The sequence below is a fragment of the Tupaia chinensis genome, unplaced genomic scaffold (genome assembly GCF_000334495.1).
Source record: "Tupaia chinensis unplaced genomic scaffold, TupChi_1.0 Scaffold000415_1, whole genome shotgun sequence".
In the NCBI taxonomy this organism is placed as follows: Eukaryota; Metazoa; Chordata; class Mammalia; order Scandentia; family Tupaiidae; genus Tupaia; species Tupaia belangeri.
Genome location: NW_006159920.1, coordinates 372,890 through 395,837, shown reverse-complemented (window position 1 = coordinate 395,837; position 22,948 = coordinate 372,890). Strand labels below are relative to the sequence as shown.

The 22,948-nt window shown below is 40.8% G+C and overlaps 1 protein-coding gene, 1 non-coding gene and 1 pseudogene across 2 annotated transcripts in view; 1 reads left to right on the top strand and 2 right to left on the bottom strand.

Moving 5' to 3' along the window:
- The window catches only part of LMLN (leishmanolysin like peptidase), a gene marked incomplete at its 5' end in the record, with an annotated part of 89,662 nt that overhangs the window by 59,733 nt on the left and 6,981 nt on the right, over positions 1-22,948 (bottom strand). Inside the window, 7 exon segments of the mRNA XM_014590171.1 lie at positions 1,586-1,691; positions 6,426-6,467; positions 6,469-6,602; positions 9,135-9,252; positions 9,772-9,854; positions 11,313-11,343; positions 12,426-12,523. Of these exon segments, the coding sequence (XP_014445657.1) occupies positions 1,586-1,691; positions 6,426-6,467; positions 6,469-6,602; positions 9,135-9,252; positions 9,772-9,854; positions 11,313-11,343; positions 12,426-12,523 (612 nt within the window).
- On the bottom strand, positions 16,224-17,191 carry LOC102484776 (39S ribosomal protein L1, mitochondrial pseudogene; annotated as a pseudogene).
- On the top strand, positions 18,254-18,360 carry LOC114008916 (U6 spliceosomal RNA). Its single transcript, XR_003550398.1, has one exon. It is a non-coding gene; the product is annotated as a U6 spliceosomal RNA (small nuclear RNA).

The following is a 22,948-nucleotide window of genomic DNA, read 5'->3' as shown; positions in this document are numbered from 1 at the left end:
TGTTTTAAGGTGTGTGCACTTGCTGGAGAGAGGGAGAGGGACAGAGAGAAAGTAAGAAATCACCCCCCAGGAAGGAGGGCTACACCACAATCCCTGCTGCATTCTCCTCTAGGGCCTTAGGGCACACAGTACACCCACATGGGTGTTTGGGGTTTCTTTGTTTTTTTTGTTTTTTAATTTTCTTTTTTTTTTTTTGTAGAGGTTTTTTCCTATAGGGCACATGTGCTCGCCAGACAGACAAAGAGAGACAAGAGAGACAGAAAGTGAGAAATCACCCCCCAGGGAGGATGGCCATGCCGCAATCCCTTCTCTTCTCGGGATCTTGGGCACACATGCACAAGCGCCTGGTGTGAGTTTAAGCCACCGGGTCTGGGACTTGAACTGTGGTTGACTATATGGGAGTCCAGCGACATAGCCATTACGCTAACTGCTGGTCTCACATGGGTGTTTTTCAAGTTGCTGGGTGAGGAACTCAGACTACGCAGTAGGTTATGTGGGATCCAGTTCCCTCAACCACACCAGCAGGGCCACCCTGGAAGGGTTTTTGAGGCTCATATTAACCTTTAAAATTACTTAGCTTTTTAAGAAATAATTCAAATAGGGGCCTGCAGGAGGCGTGGTGGTTAAGGGGACTGGACTCCCACATGGCCAACTGCAGCTCGAGTCCCAGACCTGGTGGATTCCTTTCTCACTTTCCCTCTCTCTTTCTCTCTCTCTCACTCTGTGCCTCTGATCAAATTAAAATAAATAAATAGTTAAATAAAAGAATTTATAAATAAATTAATGAGGAAGGAAAGTTGTTCATAAAAAAAAAGAAATAATCCAAATACATAAAAACATTTTTAAAAAGTAATGTAATGGAAATTTATGTATCCTACACGTGCTTTAGGAGAACTTAAAATGTTAGCCTTGCCATATTATCTTCTGGAGGTTTTGGGTTTTTTTTTTAAGACATAAAACACTGGGGTCCTGTAGGTGGCATAGTGGTTAAGGGACTGGACTTCCATATAGTTGCCAATGGTTTGAGTCCTGGATCTGGCAGCTTGCTTTCTCACTTTCCCTTTCTCTCTTTCTTTCTCTCTCTGGTCAAAGTAAAAAATAATAACAACAAATAAAATAAAATAAATAAATAACTCTTTTTTTTAAATTCTGTATTAGAAGAGACCTAATTAATCAAGTTTTACTAAATGTGAATCTAAGAATCATTTTTTAGATTCAAAGAATCAAAATAAACATTTTTTTTTTTTAGGTTTTTGGCGTAAGGCATGTGTGCTCACTAGAAAGACAAAGACAGTTGAGTGTGAAAGTGAAAAATCACCCCTCCGGGGGGATGGCCACACCACAATCCTTTCTCCTCCAATCTCCTCTTGGGATTTTGGGCACGCACACACACATGCTGCTGGGTCCAGGACTTGAACCGAGTCACCCATGTGGTAGTCCAATGCCTTAATCAATATGCCACCTGCTGGCCCCAGACCCCAGAATTAAAATAATCTCAAAATTGAGTATATTCATCAAAAGGAGAGCACCATGATCAGAAAAACAAGACATGAAGGAAAGAACAGCAGGGAACAGTAGACTTTACCAAGGCGTGAATAATCTCATGTTTCACTGTGGACAGCATCCCAATAAACTCCTGAGGCTGGGTAGAGATCATATTTGGACACAGGTTAGCATATCCTGCTATTGGCCTGTTAAAATAGACATTATAGTTTTTATTATATTCAAGAACAATACTATATTTACTAACCTATACACTGCTTTATCAAAAGCTGCTCGAATACACAAAAATCTCTGCTGAGTATGAAATGCGATGTTGCCTGATAACAACCGTCACTATCTGTTGTTTTCAAGGCACGTATCCTCTGCCTTCTTACAGCATGTAGGTCAACATCTGTCTCCACACAGGATTATACTTTAGTGCGAATTTTTAAAATGTCACTGTAATACCAAAAAAGGAAAGACTAAAAACTCAAATTCCTCCACTATTTTACTTGCCAAATTCATATTTGACTTCAGCATTTCAAAAGACTTTCAGGCACAGAGACAAGTAGATAGTGAGAGAAACCAGTTTATTGCTGCAGCAGGACAATCGGTGAATCAATCGGGTTGCTGAAAGCTGCCGAACCTTCTTACCTCCATCTTGCTATCTGCCTTCTCCTACCCCAACACTGCCCACAGTCACATAAAGAGGTTTACATTCCCATCATCTTTCAAATTCCGTGCCTTGTGGAATCTACAGAATTCCACATGTCTCTATGTGCCCAGAACCTGAGCATCCAAGAGCAGACTAGAACTCAGAGTCCAGAGGAATTCTGTCAGTTCCACATGTACCTACTTACCTTTTAGAAGTAGTAGCAGACAGAGAAACTAAGGAACACCAAGGGGGATGGTGTTCCTCACCAAATTATAACTGCCTGTCTACAACAATCATTTGCCTCATTTCCATTGTAAACCTATAGCACCCTTTCTTCATACTGGACAGCAATAGACTTATACCCAGAAAATGGATGAATATAATTCACTTATCAAAACATTGCTATTATGGGACCAGCAGATGGCATAGTGGTTAGGTTGCTGAGACTCCCACACACTCGACCATGGTTCAAGTCCCAGACTTGGAGACTTAAAACTCATGCTGGGTGCATGTTCATGCGTGCCCAAAATCCTGAGAGGAGAATGGAGGAGAAGGGACAGTGTGGCCATCCTCCCTGGGGTTGGGGGTGGGTAGTGGCTTAAAACTCACGCCGGGCGCGTGTGCGTGTGTGCCCAAGAGCCCAAGAGGAGAATGGAGAAGGGATTGCGGTGTGGCCATCCCCCCTGGGGGGTGATTTCTTGCTTTCTGTCTCTCTGTCTCTCTCTGTCTGTCTGGCGAGCGCACACACCCTATAGCAAAAACCTCTTCAAAAAAAAAAATCTCTCTTAAAAATAAAAAAAAAAACATTGCTATTGTGCCTTCTAAGATATAACAATGGATGCCACTGCCAGGCTTAAAGCCTTTCAGACACTTCCTACAGCACTTAGAACAAACCAGTCCTGACCGTCTCTCCAAGCATTCATATTCCAACAGTGTCCATGAAGTGGCTTCTCACACCAACGGTACAAATGTCTCTTTCCTACTATAAACTCTTTTCCCTACCACTTTGCTTAGCCAATGCCTATCTGGTCACAGCTAAAATTTTACTTTTTCAAAGAGGCCCCTCCTCGCCTAATTGATCTGAGTGATGCTTCTTCCTTTTGTTCTCTTTTTTTTCTTTTGTGTTCTTTCTTGTTTTTAGGTTTTAACATAGGGTGTGTGAGCTCACCAGAGAGAGACGAGAGATACGGAGAAGGAAAGTGAGAAATCACCCCCCGGGGAGGATGACCATACCACAATCCCTTCTCCTCCATTCTCCTCTCAGAATTTTGGGCATGCACGCACACTTGCCTGGCGTGATTTTTCAAGCTGTTGGATTCAGGACTCAAATCACAGTCTGCCATGTGGGAGTTCAGCACCTTAACCACTGCCACATGCTGACCCCACTCTTTTGTTCTCTTTTGTGGTATAGCATCTTTTTTTTCCTACAAAGTTCCTATCACATTTTCACACATTTATTTTCAAGTATATTTAACTAAACTCTATCTCCCTCCATAACCTGCAAATTCCATAAGTTAGGTGCACATGTCTCTTTTGTTCACCTAGTATGCTGGCAGTGCATTAGGCATTCAGATATCAATAGAATAGATTAATACATACAGTTAGTTAGTTTGTTAGTTAGTTTGTTTGTTTGTTTTGGAGAGGTTTTTGCTATAGGGCATGTGTGCTTGCCAGAAAGACAGAGAGAGACAGAGAGATAGAAAGCGAGAAATCACCCCCCAGGGGGGATGGCTATGCCACAATCCCTTCTCCTCCATTCTCCTCTCCGGATCCTGGACACGCACGCACACACGCCCGGCCTGAGTTTAAGCCACCGGATCCGGGACTCGAACCTCAGTTGACTACATGGGAGTCCAGCGACATAGCCATTACACCAACTGCTGGTCCCCATACAATTAGTTTTAAAAAAAAAGTTTCACTTCCTTCAGAAAGAACTAAAGACACTGTTCTTTCTTCTAACATTAACACTTTCCTCAGAAACCAAAGTCTTCCCCAGATATGAGTAGACATAAATGAGCAGCTTCATTTACTGGCACAAAAACATCTATCTTTTCAGCTATTTACTCATACCAAATGTGACCCGAGTGTTAAAGTGTTACAAATAACACAGCAGTTCAATGAAACTGAAACACACTCTGTGGTTACAGGATTCTCATTCCGGCAACTCCTATGCTGGGTTCTCTCACCAAAGGACAAACAGATACCTTCGGGGTTTTCAGCATTCAGGTGCTGAAATGAAATTAACTCATTGAGATACAACCCAGCCGCATTTTATATTCTTCTTCTCACTTCCCCAGGGAGATCACTCTCTTCCTAACACACTGCCCTTCATGTCTTTCACAACCAAAGTAACAAAAGTTCATGGTTAACAGGTATACATTGGAACAATATAGAAGTATATAAAAAAGGGAAAATCCCGTTTTATACCCTACTAGACACCAAACTGCACTACTGGCAGTTACTACTAGCAGTAATTTGGTGCGTTATTTTTGAGTGACCAGCCATGCTAGTTAGCCCAGGACTGAGGGGATCCCTAGAACGTGGGACTCTCTCCTTTAAACTGCCTACTTGGTTCAACTAATATTTCCATTTTCCCCCCTTAAATTAATTATGTAATCAACAGAAGTGAAATAGCTCTTTCAAGTCAGCTAGACTTCTGTCGGATGGGTGTTCAGTACCTAAACAATGGTCTTTACAGTCATGAATTTGTCATACTATCCTCTCTGAGATGTGACAATGTTATATATAGCCTACTCTGAGACATGTGGTAATTTCCACAGCCCTTAATTGAGTAGTCTGATGTGTGACAGGCAATCTTCAACATACATAATAACTTTTCTTTCTTTTTTTTTAGAGCGATTTTTGCTATAGGGTGTGTGCACTTACCAGAGACAACAGAGACACAGAAAGCAAGAAATCACCCCCCCAAGTGGGGGATGGCCATGCCACAATCCCTTCTCCAATCTCCTCTACGGAATTTGGATACGCTTGCACATGTGCCCGGCATGAGTTTAAACCTCCAGGCCTGGGGTGTGAACTGTGGGGAGCCCAGTGATGTAACCATTACACCATCTGTTGGTCCACATAATAACTTTTCATTTCAAAGCTACACTGCTTCACCAGGAAATATTTTTTTAACTTTTGTAAATCATCAAGAGGCATCTGAATGTTTAAGTGATAATTCAACTGAGTGACATCATATAATAATATGATGATAGTTATTTTTTTAAAGAATTATTTTATTTAACTTTATTTATTTTAATTTGACCAAAGAGGGACAGAGTGAAAGTGAGAGAGAGAGAGAAAGTGAGAAAGCAAGTCACCAGGTCTAGGACTCAAACCACAGTCAGCCATGTGAGAGTCCAGCACCTTTGACCACCATGCTACCTGCTAGCCCCAATGATAGTTACTTTTAACATCTGACTTACAAAAGTGCTAATATTAAAGTTTGAATTATCTCCTTAGAGAAGTATTCACCTCAAAAGAAAATTATTTTTTTTTTCTTCCTTTTTTTTTTTTTGGAGAGGTTTTTGCTATAGGGCGCGTGCACTCACCAGACAGACAGAGACATAGAGACAGAAAGCGAGAAATCACCTCCCAGGGGGGATAGCCACACCGCAATCCCTTCTCCTCCATTCTCCTCTCGGGATCTTGGGCACGCACGCACACGGACCCAGTGTGAGTTTTAAGCCACCGGGTCCAGGACTCGAACCGTGGTCGACTACATGGGAGTCCAGCAACATAGCCATTACGCTAACTGCTGGTTCCAAAAGAAAATTCTTTTGACAGCTGACGTTTTCTTTGGGGTTTGTAGGCAAAATAGAAATGAAAGAGTGACAGAGGAAAAACTCAGGAAGTTTTTCACTCTTCTCTTGTTTTGACTAAACATTTCATTACCGTGTGAATAACAGTCCTTTCCGTGCAACCCACCACCCCAAATCCAGGCAGCATGCTATTTCTTTTTCTTTTTTTTTTAAGAATTATTTTATTTAATTTTAGTTATTATTATTGTCATTATTATTTTCCAGCTTGATCAGAGAGATACAGAGAGAGAGAGAGAGAGAGGAAGTAAGAAAGCAAGCCACCAGGTCCGAGACTTGAACCGTGGTCAGCCATGTGGGAGTCCAGCACCTCTAACCACCATGCCACTTGCCGGCCCCGGAGCATGCTATTTCTTACCAGCAGAGGCAATCTGGAAAGTCAGAGATCCCTTTATTTAACACTAGAAATACACTTTTAAGAGTTCCCATCCTAGATCTTGGGAAATTAGTGTGAGAGGCAAGCTTACCTGTCCATTCTTGCTTCCTGCTGCCAGTAGGCTGCGTAAGATGATGTTTTCATGGCTGCACCTCTCAGTGGCCAGGGCTCCGACATACAGAATAAAGTCTGCATCCCGGACACCCTCTTGGTCCTGCACTCCCACTCCTCCACAGGGCCACTTACCCCCACGGCAGACCCTGCATTGCTGTGCCCAGGGGAAAAATGGAAAAGCAGACCAGAGACAAGGTTAGCTGCAGGGACATTTAACCTTACAGTAAATCCAGACTGTAAATAGAGTATCATTTAACCTTCACACAGCATCCCTAAGCTTTCATTACAATTCTTACTATTCAGTTTCTATCTCTAATTTTGAATTTATTTAAAATTTTATAAAATGATGTCTATAATATCAATTAAACAAATGATTGATATTTATAAATGCCAACCAACCAAGATACAGAAAAGACAAAAAGAAGGATTTTCATGCTTTTGTTGTTGTTGTTGTTCAGTTTTGCTATAGGGTATGTATGTTCATTAGAGAGGAAGACATAAAGAGAGGGAAAGTGAGAAAGAACCCTCTCCCCCAGGGAAGGGGATGGTCACACGGCACTCCCTTCTCTTCAATTCTCCTCCTGGGATTTTGGGCATGCACACACTGGCACCCAGTGTGTTTTTCAAGCTACCAGGTCCAGGATTCAAAATGCACTGTTGGCCATGTGGGTCCCAGCCACCTTAACCTCCATGCCCGTGGCTGGCCTTAGAAAAGGTTTTAAATCTCTGAAACTGGTACAACTACAGAAGCAGACTGAAGCCACATGGAGGCCTAAGGCTCAGTTCCTGGCCCACTCTAAAAGCCAGGCATGACTGGGCACACACCTATAATCCCAGCCACTTGGGAGGCTGAGGTGGGAGGACCGTAATATAGTGACGGTCTACAAAAAATAATAAAAGGTAAAAAAAAAAAATTCTGGGGACTAACAGTTAGCGTAATGGCTATGTCACTGGACTCCCATGTGGTCGACCGCAGCTCGAGTCCCGGACCCAGTGTTAAACTCAAGCCAGGTGCATGTGCATGCGTGCCCAAGATCCCAAGAGGAGAATGGAGGAGAAGGGATTGCGGCATGGCCATCTCCCCAGGGGGTGATTTCTCACTTCTGTCTCTCTCTGTCTTTCTGGCGAGTGTGCACACCCTATAGCAAAAACCTCTCCAAAAAAAAAAAAAAATGGAATTATAGGGGCCAGCAGGTGGTTAAGGTGCTAGACTCCTACAAGGCCAGTCATGGTTTGATTCCTAGACCTGGTGGCTCGAAAATAATGCCAGGCACGTGTGTACATGTGCCCAAAATCCCAGGAGGAGAATAAAGGAGAAAGATTTTGGAGTGGCCATCCCTGCTGGGAGCTGATTTCTCACTTTCCCTCTGTCTCTGTCTGAGCGCACATGCCTTATAGCCAAACCTGAAAACAAAAAACAAAATAACCCAGAGATATTATGCCAACTTAAAGATGTTTTAGATAGGACCAGCAGATGTTGTAATGGTCATGTCGCTAGACTCTCATGTAATTGACCTTGGTTAGAGTCCCGGACCCAGTGGCTTAAAACTCACACTGGGTACGTGTTCATGCATGCCCAAAATCCCAAGAGGAGAATGGAAGAGAAAGGATTGTGGTGTGGCCATCCCCCCGGGGAGTGATTTCTCCGTCTCTCCAGTGAGCATAAAAAAAAATTTCACTTAAAAAAAAAAAAAACAGATGTTCTAAAAGACAAAAACAAAATTCTAAACTGAATTGATTCAGCAGACCCAGAGATAAGTGAGGGACAAAAAGGAAAGAAAATATCATTTAACTCACTTGAAAGCCAATGAAAGTAAAATCAGCACACCTGAATGTGAACACTTTTGGTAAAGGAATGAAGCTACTGTCTTTGAACGTAAGCATGTTAAAAACTCCTTGGTGACACAAATTCAAATTCTCCCCGAAGTTATCCCAAAGAGTAAAAATTGGCCCAGCTATTGTGGCACAGTGGTGATGCCAGTGTCCTGCCAAGTGGGAAACCCTATGGCAAGAGCAGGTTCTGATCCCAGGGCTGGCCCAAAATGCACCAGGAACCAAGATGGGCACCCAGAGCCCTGAGAAGCTAGAGGGCTGGGAGAGGAGACCACAACATGAGGAGTCGCTGTCAAGAGTGTTTCTCTGGGACCAGCAGATGGCGTAATGGTTGTATCGTTGGACTCCCACATAATCGACTGAGGTTTGAGTCCTGGACCCAGCAGCTTCAAACACGTCGGGTGCATGCGTGTGCATGCCCAAAATCCCAAGAGGAGAATGGAGGAAAAGGGATTGCGGCCTGGCCATCCTCTCGGGGGGGTGGGGGTGGGTGATTTCTTGCTTTCCGTTTCTCTGTCTGTCTGTCTGTCTGGCGACTACATGTGCCTTATACTAAAAATCTCTCTCTTAAAAAAAAAAAAAAAAAGTATTTCTCTCTCTCTGGGTCCAACAGATGGTGTGGTGGTTAAGGTGCTGGATTCCCACATGGCTGCCTGTAGTTCAACTCCCAGATCTGGTGGCTTGCTTTCTCACTCTCTGTTTCCAAATTAAAAATTAATACTAAATAAATTAAATAATTCTTAAGAAATAAAAAAGAGTGTTTCTCTCTCTCTTCTCTCCCTCTTTTATGTATGCACAGGCACTCTATCAAAAAACACAGAGTGAAATCGGTGCTAAGAGCAGGACGGGTTACCTGGAGATGTTCCTCAGGCACTATCACTGGGCCACATTTTGTATGCACTGCACATTCCCCAGTACAGTATCTATGAGGATCATTTTCCTTCCGAAGGTACTGGTTTGTTGCACATTGTCTTCAGTTTATTTGCACATCAAATTTAATTACGAAAGGAAGAAAGAAAGAAAGAAAGAAAGAAAGAAGAACAAATGGTTTACAGCGGTTAAAACCATGTGTAATAAACTGGTAGCCAGTATACTGCTTCACTAATAACAATTATTATTTTAATTAGGAAACCAGGCTAAGAAAGCATTTTGGTTCTATGGAAATCCTCTTGATCTGGGTTTCTGAACACCCACGTCTTTCGTAAAGCAAGTATCACAGGCCCGTGAAGGAGGGAGAACGGTGTGGTAGTGAACCAGGGACGGCTACACCCTAGGAACAGACCCAGTGAGCCACTTCATAATGGAAAACCAGGGAAAGAATGACTACCCGGCAGGTGCTCTGTCATTCTCTTTAAATATCTTGCAGTTTGAACTCCAAGAGCAAACACAGTAAAATATTCTGGTATAAGTTTCCTCCTTTGTCACATTGGTCAAGTGGGGAGAGCAGAAGAGAACTGGTGGAGAAAGCAATCGTGTTTACTGTGACATACCTGCTCAGTAAGATGGTGCCAGCAGGTCTGCGAACCTGAAACGTCTTCTCTAAGTAAGAAATTGCTTGTGGGAAAAGTTTGTTCTAAATAAGTAAAAGTTGAAAAAAGAAACCCAGTCAGAATTACAGTCAATGGATGAGTTGTATTTAATACAAATAAACATACGATATTAATGAACAAAGGGAAAAAAGGCCACGATTCTGAAATACAGACATGAGTCGGTCAAAGGCTGTGGGGCAGTCTAGGAAGAGAGTGAGTCGAGGAGGAGAGGAAATTCCTTGTTTTCTAGCTGAGTTTGAGAAAAGGATACTAAGTAGAAACACTGTGCCCTACCCCTAATTAAACACAATGTTAGAAAACATTCATCTCGGGGACCAGCAGGTGGCGTGGTGGTTAAGGCGCTGGACACTCCCACACGGCTGACCAGGGTTCAAGTCCTGAATCTGGTGGCTTGCTTTCTCATTTCCTCTCTCTCTCATTCTCACCCTTTGTCTCTCTCTAGTCAAACTAGAAAAATAAATGAATGAGTAAATAAAATTTTAAAAATTATTAAAAAAAAAAAGAAAAGAAAACATTAATCTCAACTGTTAATATAGATAACCTCGAATTTGAAACTGACTTAGATGATTCAAACGTTACGGCAGTTTATGTCAGACAATATTACGTTTAGTTAAACTCAGCAACTTCTGTAGCCCCTGTGGGCTTAAGAGTATGTGTGTGTAACTCCACACAGTTAAAAATCAGATGAGGTTAACACTTCCATAATCAACTATGGCATATCACACTATCAGGTCAATTCATCTTCAGGAGAGCGAACATTCCTAACAAGAGAATGATGTTTTCTTTTTTTGTTTTCTTTTTTTGCTATAGGGCACGTGCGCTCATCAGAAAGACGGAGACAGACAAAAGTGAGAAATCACTCCCCGGGGGGATGGCCATGCCACAATCCCTTCTCCTCCATTCTCCTCTTGGGATCCTGGGCACGCGTGCACATGCGTGAATTTAAGCCACTGAGTCCAGGACTCGAACCACTGTTGACTACATGGGAGTCCAGCGACGTAGCCATTACGCTAACTGCTGATCCCGGTGTTTTCATCAGACCGCTGGACTCCCATGTAGTCGACCACAGTTTGCGTCCTGGACCCGGTGGCTTAAAACTCACACCGGGCGCGTGTGCATGTATGCCCAAGATCCCGAGAGGAGAATGGAGGAGAAGGGATTGTGGCGTGGCCATCCCCCCTGGGGGGTGATTTCTCGCTTTTTGTCTCTGTCTGGTGAGCGCATGTGCCCTATAGCAAAAAAAAAAAAAACCCTTTCCAAAATAAAAATAAAATAAATTCTTTAAAAAAATATATCAACACCAACAAACTTTTGGTGAGTAGATCACAAAATCACCTTTGAAGAAATGAATACATTTGTCATCTTTCATTTAGTCATTCACAAAACAGTCCTTTTGTATTTTTCTTTATTGAGGTAGAATTTATATACAATAACATGCATCATTTTAAGTATCCAATTCAAGCCATGAGTATATTACATACCTTCACAAGGTATCTTTTCTCAGGGAGCAACCTGAAAATGATAACATAAAACATAAGAACTGCCATTCAGAGGCAGTTAGAAAGGCATCTGTCAAGAGCCCCAAGGAATGCTGCATGGAAGATACAGTATCTGTCCTCTAGACTTCCACATACTTCAGCACCTAGTTTAGTGTTCACACTGAGCCAAAGCATGGGAAGCACAATCACGCATTACTGCATTTACTTGAGCTGTTAAGAATGGGGAAGATGGCCAGCCCATGGCACAGGTGGCTAAGGTGGCTGGATCATACATAACTGACTGCACAGTGCAGTCTCCAGCAAGCAGTATGCGAAACATGCTGGGCACGTGTGCTTGCCAGAAGAAGGAATAAATGCAAGAGAAGACATTGCAGTGTAAATATTCTCCATGAGAGGTGCGTTCTCATTTCCTTTCTCTCTCTCTGTCTATCTCTAGCAAGTACAAGCACCTTCTAGCAAAAAAAAAAAATGAATAGGCAAAAGACATTAAAGTACTCTCACAGATCTTTAGACGCTCCATAGATTTTATTTCCTGGACTCCCTCTGACACTAAATAAAAATTAAACAACATAATCACTCTGATTAATAATTTCATGAGCTTATTTGTAGTAGTACTTCTTCTCATTTTTATTTCTAGAACTTATAGAAGAGTACCTTCCAGGTCTGTTATTGACCCCATCCAATTAGACTCACTTTTGTTCAGTTCAAATTATTCAAGATGGGAGGACCAGCAGGTGGTGTGGTGGCTAAGGTGCTGGACACTCTCACATGGCCAACCACAGTTCCAAGTCCCAGACCTGGTGGCTGTGTTCTCACTTTCTCTCTCTTTGACTCTCTCTGCTCAAATTAAAATAAGTGAAAGAATAAATAAAATTAAATAAATCTTTTTAAAAAAATTATTCAAGATGTATAGACTTTACTTTTATCCATGCCTTCATGTTTTCAGACTAAAAAGCAATTTCATCTTAATATCCTGCTGTTTTTTTTTCTTTATAGTTACATCTATGGACTTTGTATTTTTACTTCTAGTAATAGATGACAGTACCTTTAATATTTAGATTCATAATAAGAAAGATGACAAACTCGTGTACTTACTCTTCAATACTTTTATCATAGACAGTCTTGATTCTTAAATGCTCATCCACATCTCTCTTTATAACATGATTTGCCTTTAGATGAACCTTATTTATGATCTGTAAAAAGGAAATAGATTTGAAAAAGCTTTTCAGTGTATAGATTAACCAATTGAGATCCAAACTCAAAATTAACTAAATTTTAAGTGTAACATCCAGGAAGAAAGTCCCTTGGCTCATATTCCATCATTTAGCTTTCCTGAACCTCACACCTTTCCCAAGCAATTACTGTTACCTGGAAGGCAAGCAGTTTTAACTTGAGTCACATAACTAAGTCATTATAGTAACAGCAGCTGACAAAAAGTTTGTAGGTTTCTCTGTCACTTACTTGTAGCTTATAGAGATTCTAGTTCCACTAATTTTGAGTCTTTAGAAAAATAACAGGAAGAAACCAAAAGTAACTTAATTACTTTTAGAAAGGACGGCATTTCCCTTTTGAGTTTTTTTGCTTTGATTTTTTCCTCTAGTTCTCATTTATATTTTTTTCAAGAACTATTTCTGAACATTTATACAAGGAAAATAGAAATTCATAATTTCTAGCCATTGGAGTAGTGGTTAAGGTGGCTGGATTCCACATTGCTGACTGCACAGTTCGAGTTCCAGACCTGGTGGATTGAAAACACACTAACTGTGTGTGCACGCCCAAAATCCCAAGAGGAGAATGGAAGAGAAGGAATTGTGGTATGGCTATCCCCCTTAGGGGATGCTTTCTCACTTTCCTTCTGTCTCTCTCTCCAGCGAGCACACAAGCCCTATAGCAAAATTTTTTTAAAAAGAAAAGAAGGACCAGCAAATGGTGTGGTGGTTAATGATCTGTCTGAATCCTTCAGTCCAGACCCAGAGGCCTGAAAAACACATTGGGCAGGGGTACCCAAAATCCCAAGAGGAGAGTGGAGGAGAAGGAATTGTGGTGTGGCCATTCCCTGGGGAGTGAGCAGGGGGGTGATTTCACGCTTGCCTGTTCTCTCTGTCTCACTCCAATAAGCAAATGCGCTCTACAGCAAAAATCTTTAAAGGAAAATAAAAAAACAACTATATGCTATGTCTTTAATATAACAGTTACAGAGACCAGCAAGTGGTATGATGGTTAAGGCACTGGACACTCCCACATGGCCGACCACGGTTTGAGTCCCATACCTGGTGGCTTACTTTCTCAATTTCCCTCTCTGTATTTCTCTCTGGTCATATTTTTTTTTAATTAAATTAAATTAAATTACTAATAATTAAAAAATAACAGTCACGAATTTCCATAATACCTATTGCCTACTCTACTACAGTGGCCTAACACCCTGCCTTCTCCAGTCTTTTTCCCATTCTTTTTTTTTTTTTTTTTTTAGGTAGAGGTTTCTGCCTTAGGGTGTGTTGGCTTTCCAGAGAGAGAGACAGACAGTGAGAGGGAAAGTGAGAAATCACTCACACACACACCCCCAAGGGCGATGGCCACACCACAGTCCCGTCTCCTCCATTCTCTTCCTGGGACCTTGGACATGCAAACACATGTACCTGGTGTGAGTTTCAAGCCACCAGGTCCAGGACTGAAACTGCAGTTAGCCATGTGGGAGTCCAGAGACGTAACTGCTACACCATCTGCTGGCCCCTCCCATCCCATTATTTTATAGGCAGTAAAAAACACAGAAATGTCCAAGTACAGAAGGGATATGATATTCCTGGATGTGTTCCTTTTGAGAGGTTTTTGCAATAGAGAGCATGGAGAGAGAGAAACAGGGAGAGTGAAAGAGAAAGTGAGAAATCAACCCCCGGGGAGACAGCTACCCGCAATCCCTTCTCCATTCTCCTTCTGGGATCTTAGGCACGCTCGCACATGCGCCTAGTGTGATTTTTGAACCTTGGTCGGCCATGTGGGAGTCCAGCATCGTAACCACTACTCCATCTGCTGGCCCCATCTCAGATGCATTTTAAGAAACTTGAAGTAAAAAATGTTTAAGTTTATATTTAAAGCCCTCCAGAAATCAGTGGTAAAGATTTGGATCTAAGGGCTAACAGATGGTGTGGTGGCTAACGCGCTGGACTCCCAGAAGGCCGACCGTGGTTTGAGTCCTGGCTCTGGCAGCTTGCTTTTTCACCTTCCCTCTCTGTCTCTCTCTGGTGTGGGTGTGTGCCTTGTACCAAATTAAAAAATAATACTGGGGCTGGCAGGTGGCGTGGTGGTTAAGGGTGCTGGACTCCCACATGGCCAACCATGGTTCAAGTCCCGGACCTGGTGGCTTGGTTTCTCACTCTCTCTCTCTCTCTGTTTCCCTCTGGTGAAATTAAAAATAAATAAATAAAGCTAAATAAAATAATTCTTTAAAAAAATAATAATAATCTATTCTCTTTGTCAACAAAGCTACTATAAAGAAAAAAATAAGAACACTTTCACTGCAAAGAAAATTCAAGACGAAGATGATTTCACTTATTATGAATTATGCTGAAACATTTAAGGAAGAAATTATGTCAATTTTATACAAACTTAGAAAATAGAAGAGAATGGAACACTTTCTAACTCATTATGTATGGCCAGTATAATCCTGATGCCAAACAAAGCTGACAAAAACTTCACTAAAAGGGATATTTCAAATTGATATTGCCCATAAACATAAATATGGAAATGCATTTTTTTTAATTTTAAGTGTATTTATTTACTTACTCGACAGAGGCTTCACACTGAGATCCTCCCACCCCAGGACATGATCCCGGCTGGCAGCTCTGCCAGAGTGCTCAGACAGACACAAACCTGGGGCCTCCCCACATAGCCTCCCATATTACGCAGCAGCACATCTGCTGCCTGGGCCACTGCCACCACGGCCACACCGGATGCACAAATCCTTTTTTTACGTATTTTTAAAATTTCTGTACTGCCAGAAGGTGCACACACTTCCTAGACGTGGAGAGACAGAGAGAGGGAGGAAGTATCCCTCGATGGGACATGATAACATTGCAATTCTTTCTCCTCCATCTCTCCATCCTTTCAGGATTTGGGGCCAGGACCTGACCTGTGCTTGGCTGAGATCCAGCTCCCTTAACCACTAGGCTATGGGGCCAGCCCCACAAATTCTCAGCAATGTAAGAGCAAATTATACCCAGCAATGTAAAAGGGTAATACAGGCCAGTGGGTAGTGCAGAGATTAAGGCAGCTGCATCCCACATGGCCAACATTTTTTTTTTAGAGAGAAAATTTTATTTTCTTATTTCTGAAATTATAACATTTTTTAGTGTTAAAAGTCACTTTAAAAAATATTGATTTATGGGGACCAGCAGGTGGCATGGTGGTTAAGACGCTGGATACTCCCACATGGCTGACCAGTGTTCGAGTCCTGAATCTGGTGGCTTGCTTTCTCACTTCCCCTCTCTCTCACTCTCACCCTCTGTCTCTCTCTGGTCAAATTAAAAAATAAATGAATGAATAAAATAAAATAAAATAAAATAAATATTTAGAAAAAAAATATATATATATATTTACTTCATGAGACAAGCACCCCCAATGTGGTCCTCATGCCACAGCCCACGTCTCTCAGCCCGCCTGGATCAGAGGCACACACACACATGGCCAGAGTACTTTCAAGGAGGTTCCAGAATACAAACACAGATCCTTTCCCATGTGGGTTCAGCTGAATTACCACTGTGGCCACCACCTGATCCCTAATATTTACTTTTAAGTGTGATGGTCAAGGATCAATAAGACACCAAATGCAGAAATTATACAGTTTTATAATTTTCTCTGTTGCTTAATTCACTGAAAATAGTTTCACAATTCAACACTTTAGGCAGCTTCTTTTTTACTTTCTTCACTTTCTACTTCTTTAGGTAACAATGAATCGATCTTTAGTAATAAACCTTCACTTGTCGAACTAGGAAGGAAAATGCAATGTGTAGCCACAAAGTGACCCAAACTCAGTGGTCTATACCTACAAGCTTCATTAATAACTGCTTGCAGACTGGCTGCTATCTGATCACTTGACATATCCAATGTAGCTATTTTGATCTCAAGAAAGTTCTCCCTTTCATCAACGCTGTTAACGTCATGTCCAGTTTTAAATAATTCAAGCATTTTGGGGATGTCATGGTTGATGGAATTTTGAATAAGCTTTGGAAATTTTTTCAGTTTCTTCCTTAATGGATTGAGATCAGCCATTATTTCTGGAACAGCTACATAAAAGTCTGCATGAACTTCATCATCCAAAATCTTCTGAATCAGATTAGTTCCTCCTGCAAATGCAGCTCCATTTTCTTCTATTTCAATTTCTGATTCCCTGTAAATGCTGCAACTTTATTAATTTCTGAAGTGAATGGGTATGGAAGATTAAGAACATGGGCAAATGGTTCCACTTTTTTCTTCTTTCCCAGTGCTATATCCAAATGTCAAATCAAGATAAACACCTTGCTTCAGATTAGTAAAGTCCAGAACCTGAAATTTCTTAAGTAAACGAATAGCTTTCTCTACTTCATATATATGCCTTGGGTATAAGCGTTTTAAATAGACATCATCCTCAGGTTCATCTTCTATGTGGGGATATGACTTTATTTTTTCTATCTCATCTTTTGTTTTCATCTGATGTCTTTTCTTTGGCACCTTTTTTTGCAGGCTTTGTAGCAGCAGCAAAATGTCATCTGAATGGTTACAGAACAAGGATAAAAAGATACCTGACAAACAATCTTGGAAAAACTATGCTTTTGATGATGTGTCAAGACCCTACAAAGAAATCTTACGGCCGCCGCCACATTGACCATTCTGGATTGTGTTGATCTTTTTCCTTTTTTTTTTTTTTTTTTAAGAGATTTTTGCTATAGGGCTCATGAGAGAAACAGAGAGAGACAGAAAGCAAAAAAAATCACTACCACCACCCCAGGAAGAATGTCCGTATTGCAATCCAAAGACCTTCTCTTCCATTCTCCTCTCAGGACTTTGGGCATCCACGCACACGCACCCAGCGTGAGTTTGAAGCTGCCAGGTCTAGGACTCAAACCATGGGTGACTGCGTGGGAGTCCAGTGATGTAACCATTACGCCATCTACTGATTCCCCAAATGGCGAACTGAGCAGTTTGAGCCCTGGACCTGGTAGCTAGAGAAACACACAGGGTGCCTAAAACCCAAGAGAATGGAGAAGGAATCACAGTATGGCCATGCCCCCCCCCACCCCGGGGTGGGGTGATTTCTCACTTTCCCCTCTATCTCTATCCCATCCCTCTCTGGTGAGCACAAGTGCCCTACAGCAAACTAAAAAACAACTCCCCCCCCCAAAAAAAAACAGGATAATACATCATGGCCAAATAGGGTATAGGTCAAAAATGTAAGATTGATTTCTTATTGGAAAATTCAATATAACCTATTATATAATAGTTTATAAAGGGAGAAACTATACGATTTTCTCAATAACTACCAAATAAAGCATTTGACAAAATTTGTCACCCACTCAGGATGAAAACCCCTCTACAAACTAGAAATAAGGATTTTTCTCAAACTGATAAAGGGAATCTACTAAAAAAAATCTAGAGGGGCCGGCAAGTGGCATGGTGGTTAAAGGCGCTGGACTCCCACATGGTTGACCACGGTTCAAGTCTCGGACCTGGTGGCTTGCTTTCTCACTTCCTCTCTCTCTCTCTGTCTCTCTCTGATCAAACTGGAAAATAATAATGATGATAATAAATAAAGTTAAATAAAATAATAAGAAAAAATACCTAGTTGTCTTAAAAAAAAATCTAGAGATGCCAGCAGGTGGCATGGCAACTAAGGTGCTGGACTTCCCACCACAGTTCGAGTCTCAGAGTAGAAGCTTGAAAGTCATGGCAGGGTTCTGGTTTCGGCAGCACATATACTAAAATTGGAACGGTACAGAGAAGATTAGCATGGTCCCCGTGCAAGGATGACACGCAAATTCGTGTACCATTCCATATTTTTCAGGAAGTGGATGAATATGGAAGATCTGTTGCTGAGTGAAGCAAGCCAGGCTATGAAAAAGAGACATTGTATGTCTCCATTTAACATATACCGACTGTCCGCACTCTAAGGTAGAGACTGAAAGACTGGAGGACATAAAATCAGTGAAAATTGTTACGGACACTAGAGACAAAGTGGAAGTAAAGTGTGGGAGAGGAAGAGCATAGGAAAGGAAATTTGGGGAAAAAAATAGGTAAGAAATTTCTAGGACACAGATACGGTTTATTATCTGTTTCTCAACTGGCCTGGACTAAGGTGTATATCATGCTGAGTAAAGTCTCTTTACAATCTAAATGATGTATAGTGATTGAATGTATAAATAATAATACATTTTAAAAATGCAAAAAAAAAGCAAGTTGCTAAACAAGATACACAGTATATTCCCATTTTAATAATTTATTTAGAGAAAGAAAAAATAATGTCATATGGCTACATAACAAATTGCTAATAAAACTTAACTCTATTTACTTGAAAAAAAAAAAAAAAAGAAAAGAAAATCATGGCATGGGACCAACAGTTAGCATAATGGCTATGTCGCTGGACTCCCATGTAGTCGAACGTGGTTCGCATCCCGGACCCGGTGGCTTAAAACTCATGCCGGGCACGTGTGCGTGCATGCCCAAGATCCTGAGAGGAGAATGGAAGGGAAGGGATTGTGGCGTGGCCATCCCCCCTGGGGGGTGATTTCTCGCTTTCTATCTCTCCGTCTCTCTGTCTGTCAGGCGAGCACACATGCCCTATAGCAAAAACCTCAAAAAAAATAAAAGAAAATCATGGCAGGCATGTGCATGTGTGCCCAAAATCCCAGGAGGAGAATGGAGGAGAAGGGATTATGGCATGGCCATCCCCCTGGTGGGTAATTTTTCATTTTCCTTCTCTGTCTTTCTCTGGCGAAACATGCACCCTATGGCAAAAAAAAAGAAAAACCAAAGAAAAAAGTTCCTATTTATAGTTAGCATATTACAACACTGAACATTTTAAGTAGAAAAATCCTACTAGAATACATGTGTTTAGTCAGGTCTCAGGAGACAAGAATAATATATGAAAATTAAGTGTATTTTTACATACTAGCAGTAAACAACTGGAAAACCTTCAATATAATTCCATTTACGATAGCACCAAAAAACAAAATACTTAGGAATGAATTTAACAAAAGATGCAAGATCTATGTACTGCTGAGAGAAATTACATACCACCTAAGTAAACGGAGAAAGACATGTTTTTGGATTGAAATAGTCATATGATTAGATTTCAATGACCTCCAAAGATGATCTATACATTCCATGCAATCCCAATCATGGACCTATTATAATTTTTTTTTTTTTTTGGACAGGTTTTTTCGTTATAGGGTACGTGCACTCGCCAGACAGACAGAGAGAGACAGAGAGACAGAAAGCAAGAAATCACCCCCCAGGGGGGATGGTCACGCTGCAATCCCTTCTCCTCCATTGTCCTCTCGGGATCTTGGGCACGCGTGCACACGCGCCCGGCGTGAGTTTTAAGCCACCAGGTCCAGGACGTGAACTGCAGTCGACTACGTGGGAGTCCAGCGACATAGCCATTACGCTAACTGCTGGTTCCCATGGACCTATTATAATTTTTGAAGAAGCTGAGAAACTGATTCTAAAATGGATATGGAAATATAAAGGAATTACAATAGCCAAAATCATCCTGAAAAATAACCAAACAGGAAGACTTGCAATACTGCCTGGTGGTAGAATTTTCTGTAGAGATACATGATCAAGGCAGATGGTGTTGGCAGAATGATAGACTAAGAGACTAATGGAATAGACTAAAGATTCCAGAAACAGACCTTTGTTCATGTTGTCAACTGATTTTTCATAAAGGCACCAAAGATAGTCAACAAAGAAAGAAAATCTATTTCAGTAAATGGTGTGAGAACAACTGAATATCCATATGGGAAAGGGGTAAAAAAAAAGGTCTTGATTCCTCAACTCTAACCATATATAAAAATTCACTTGACATGAGTCACAGTCCTAATAGTGAAAGCTTCTAGAATATAGGAAAACCTAGGGGTGGGCAAAGATTTCTTAGAATGGATATCTTAGAATGGTGAGGATGTGCAGCAACTATAAATCTAATACTATGCTGGTGGAGATGTAAAATGGTATAATACCATGGAAGCAGGTGTAGCAGTTTTTTATAAAGTTGAACATTTACCTTCCCTTTCATCCAGCTATCGCAACCCTCAGTAATTATCCAAGAACAATGAAAACTTACACCTACAGAAACGCTTGAACTAGAAGTATTCACTGAAGTTTAGTTTACAATAGCCAAAAACTAAAAACAACCAAAATGTCCACCAACAAGGCAATGGCAAAACTAATTATGAATTATGAGACAGGTATTAAATGGAATATTCAGCCATAAAAAATTAAATTATTATCACATACAACAATATGGACCTCACAGACATTATGTTGAACCAAAGCCAGATACAAGAGTGTATATATACCATATAATTCCGTTCATATAAAGTAAGTCCTAGAACTAGTAAAATTAACCTAGGGTTTTAAAAAAATTAGAATGGCATTTGCCTGGAGTAGACAGGAAACAATGACTGACATGACAGGAGGGAATGAGAAATGGGATTATTCTATGAGGAAACTTCCAAAAGACCACGGAAAGTGAAATTAAGTAGGAATTTATTTTAGTGCAAAAAACTTTTGTAATCCATGCATACATAGTTCTTTCATACTATGCATTTGCCATAAAGACCCCTTGTTTATTGAGATTGGGTTGTTTTACATGGGTATACATGAGTGCATTTTGGGCATTTCAATATCCACAAATTTTACCAAACCAATTTTAAAAAATAATACACCACTCAAGTGGAGGGATGAGGAATGGCTAAAAATATATGTAATGATGTTGGAGACCACCCTGTGTGACGATGGCCCAGATCTGCTAGAAAACACCTCGAGTGACCTGGCACACTGGGTCCCAAGTACAGGAGACAGTAACCTGTTTCCCAGAGAAGCAAGTCACGTTCCAGTGGGTTAATGTGCCCTCTGTTCTGTATAATAGCTCTTAGGCGGTATGCTCTGTCCAATAAATCTTTAACTTCCTTCTTAAAGATATCCTTACTTTAGGGAAATCCTGCTGTTTATACATTCATCCTTTCCTATCCACTGTACATTTACAGAATTTTCCATCATAAATATGTATGGTAAAACTTGCTGAGAAAAGGTCATCTATTTAAAATATCCTATTATTTGTTATCTGACCTTCCACTCAATAAATATAGAGCACAGGAGAAGGCTGCATTAGAGTGCTCTCCAATCCTCAGCTCGTCCTCCATGCTAAATTTATTGAAAGATGTGGAGTCTTTCAATACACGCATCACTCTGTGTCTCCTTTGTCCTGGGCATAACAAGAATGGCAGAACATTAAGTGTTAAAGCAAGGTGATGGGGGACCCACAGGTGGCCTGGTGGTTGGGGCACTGGACTCCTACAAGGCTTACTGTGGTTTAAGTCCCAGATCTGGTGGCTTGCATTCTCACTTTCCCTTTCTCTCTCTGTCAGATCAAATTAAAATAACTAAATAATTTTTTTTAAAAAAAGTAAGGTGATAGGTCTGGGTGGCAGGCAGGAATTATTATATTACTGAGGTTTTGTTTTAATTTACATAATGAAACGCAAAAACAAAACAAAACTTAAAGGTTTTAGTTGAGCACTACTTAAATAAGTCTAAGTATTCTGTAGTTCTCCATACCACCACCAAAAAAAGTTACTGTAATTTTCTGTAGAATTTTTTAAAGAATGATTTATTTCATTTATTCATTCTTTTTTTTTTTTTTTTTTTAATTTGACCAGAAAGAGAGACAGATAGAGAGAGAGAGGAAATGAGAAAGCAAGCTACCAGGTCTGGTACTTGAACCATGGTCAGCCATGTGAGAATGCCCAGCATCTTAACCACCACACCACCTGCTGGCCCCCAATTTTCTGTAGAATTTAACAGAGGTGTAGTCATTCTACGAGTGCAGTGAATGTTCTTGCCTATACTCTATGTCCAGGTTACAACAAGGAAAATAGGGAGAATGACTTGCTATTACATACACTATGAAGAACAGGAAATTTATTAGAAACACAGACTCTCAAGAATTTAATAGCTTGTTTTTAATATCTGAAACACTATCACTATTGCGTTTGCTCTGCTGAAGCATAAACAGAAAGAATGAGTGGAAGTTTCAGGAAGAGTTTTCAGCTCCATAAAAAGAACTTTAACAACCATCATCTCCACAAAGCAAAAGAGCTGCTTCTCGGAGCTAAAAATTTCCCCACCCACGGAGATGTTCAGACATAAGTTGGAGATTTGTACTCTGGCACCAACCAGCAGAAGAAAACAGCTACTACGTTCCTTCTAGTACAGAGATTTTGCATTTGTTTGAACTACTTTCTCTTATTTTAATCCAGGTTCAAAGAGAGAAGAACAGGGCTTCATGAACATCTCAAAAAAAATAATAAATTCGGCCAAAATGCTGTGTCATGATAGAAGCCGTAATACAGCTACAAACCTCGCACTTA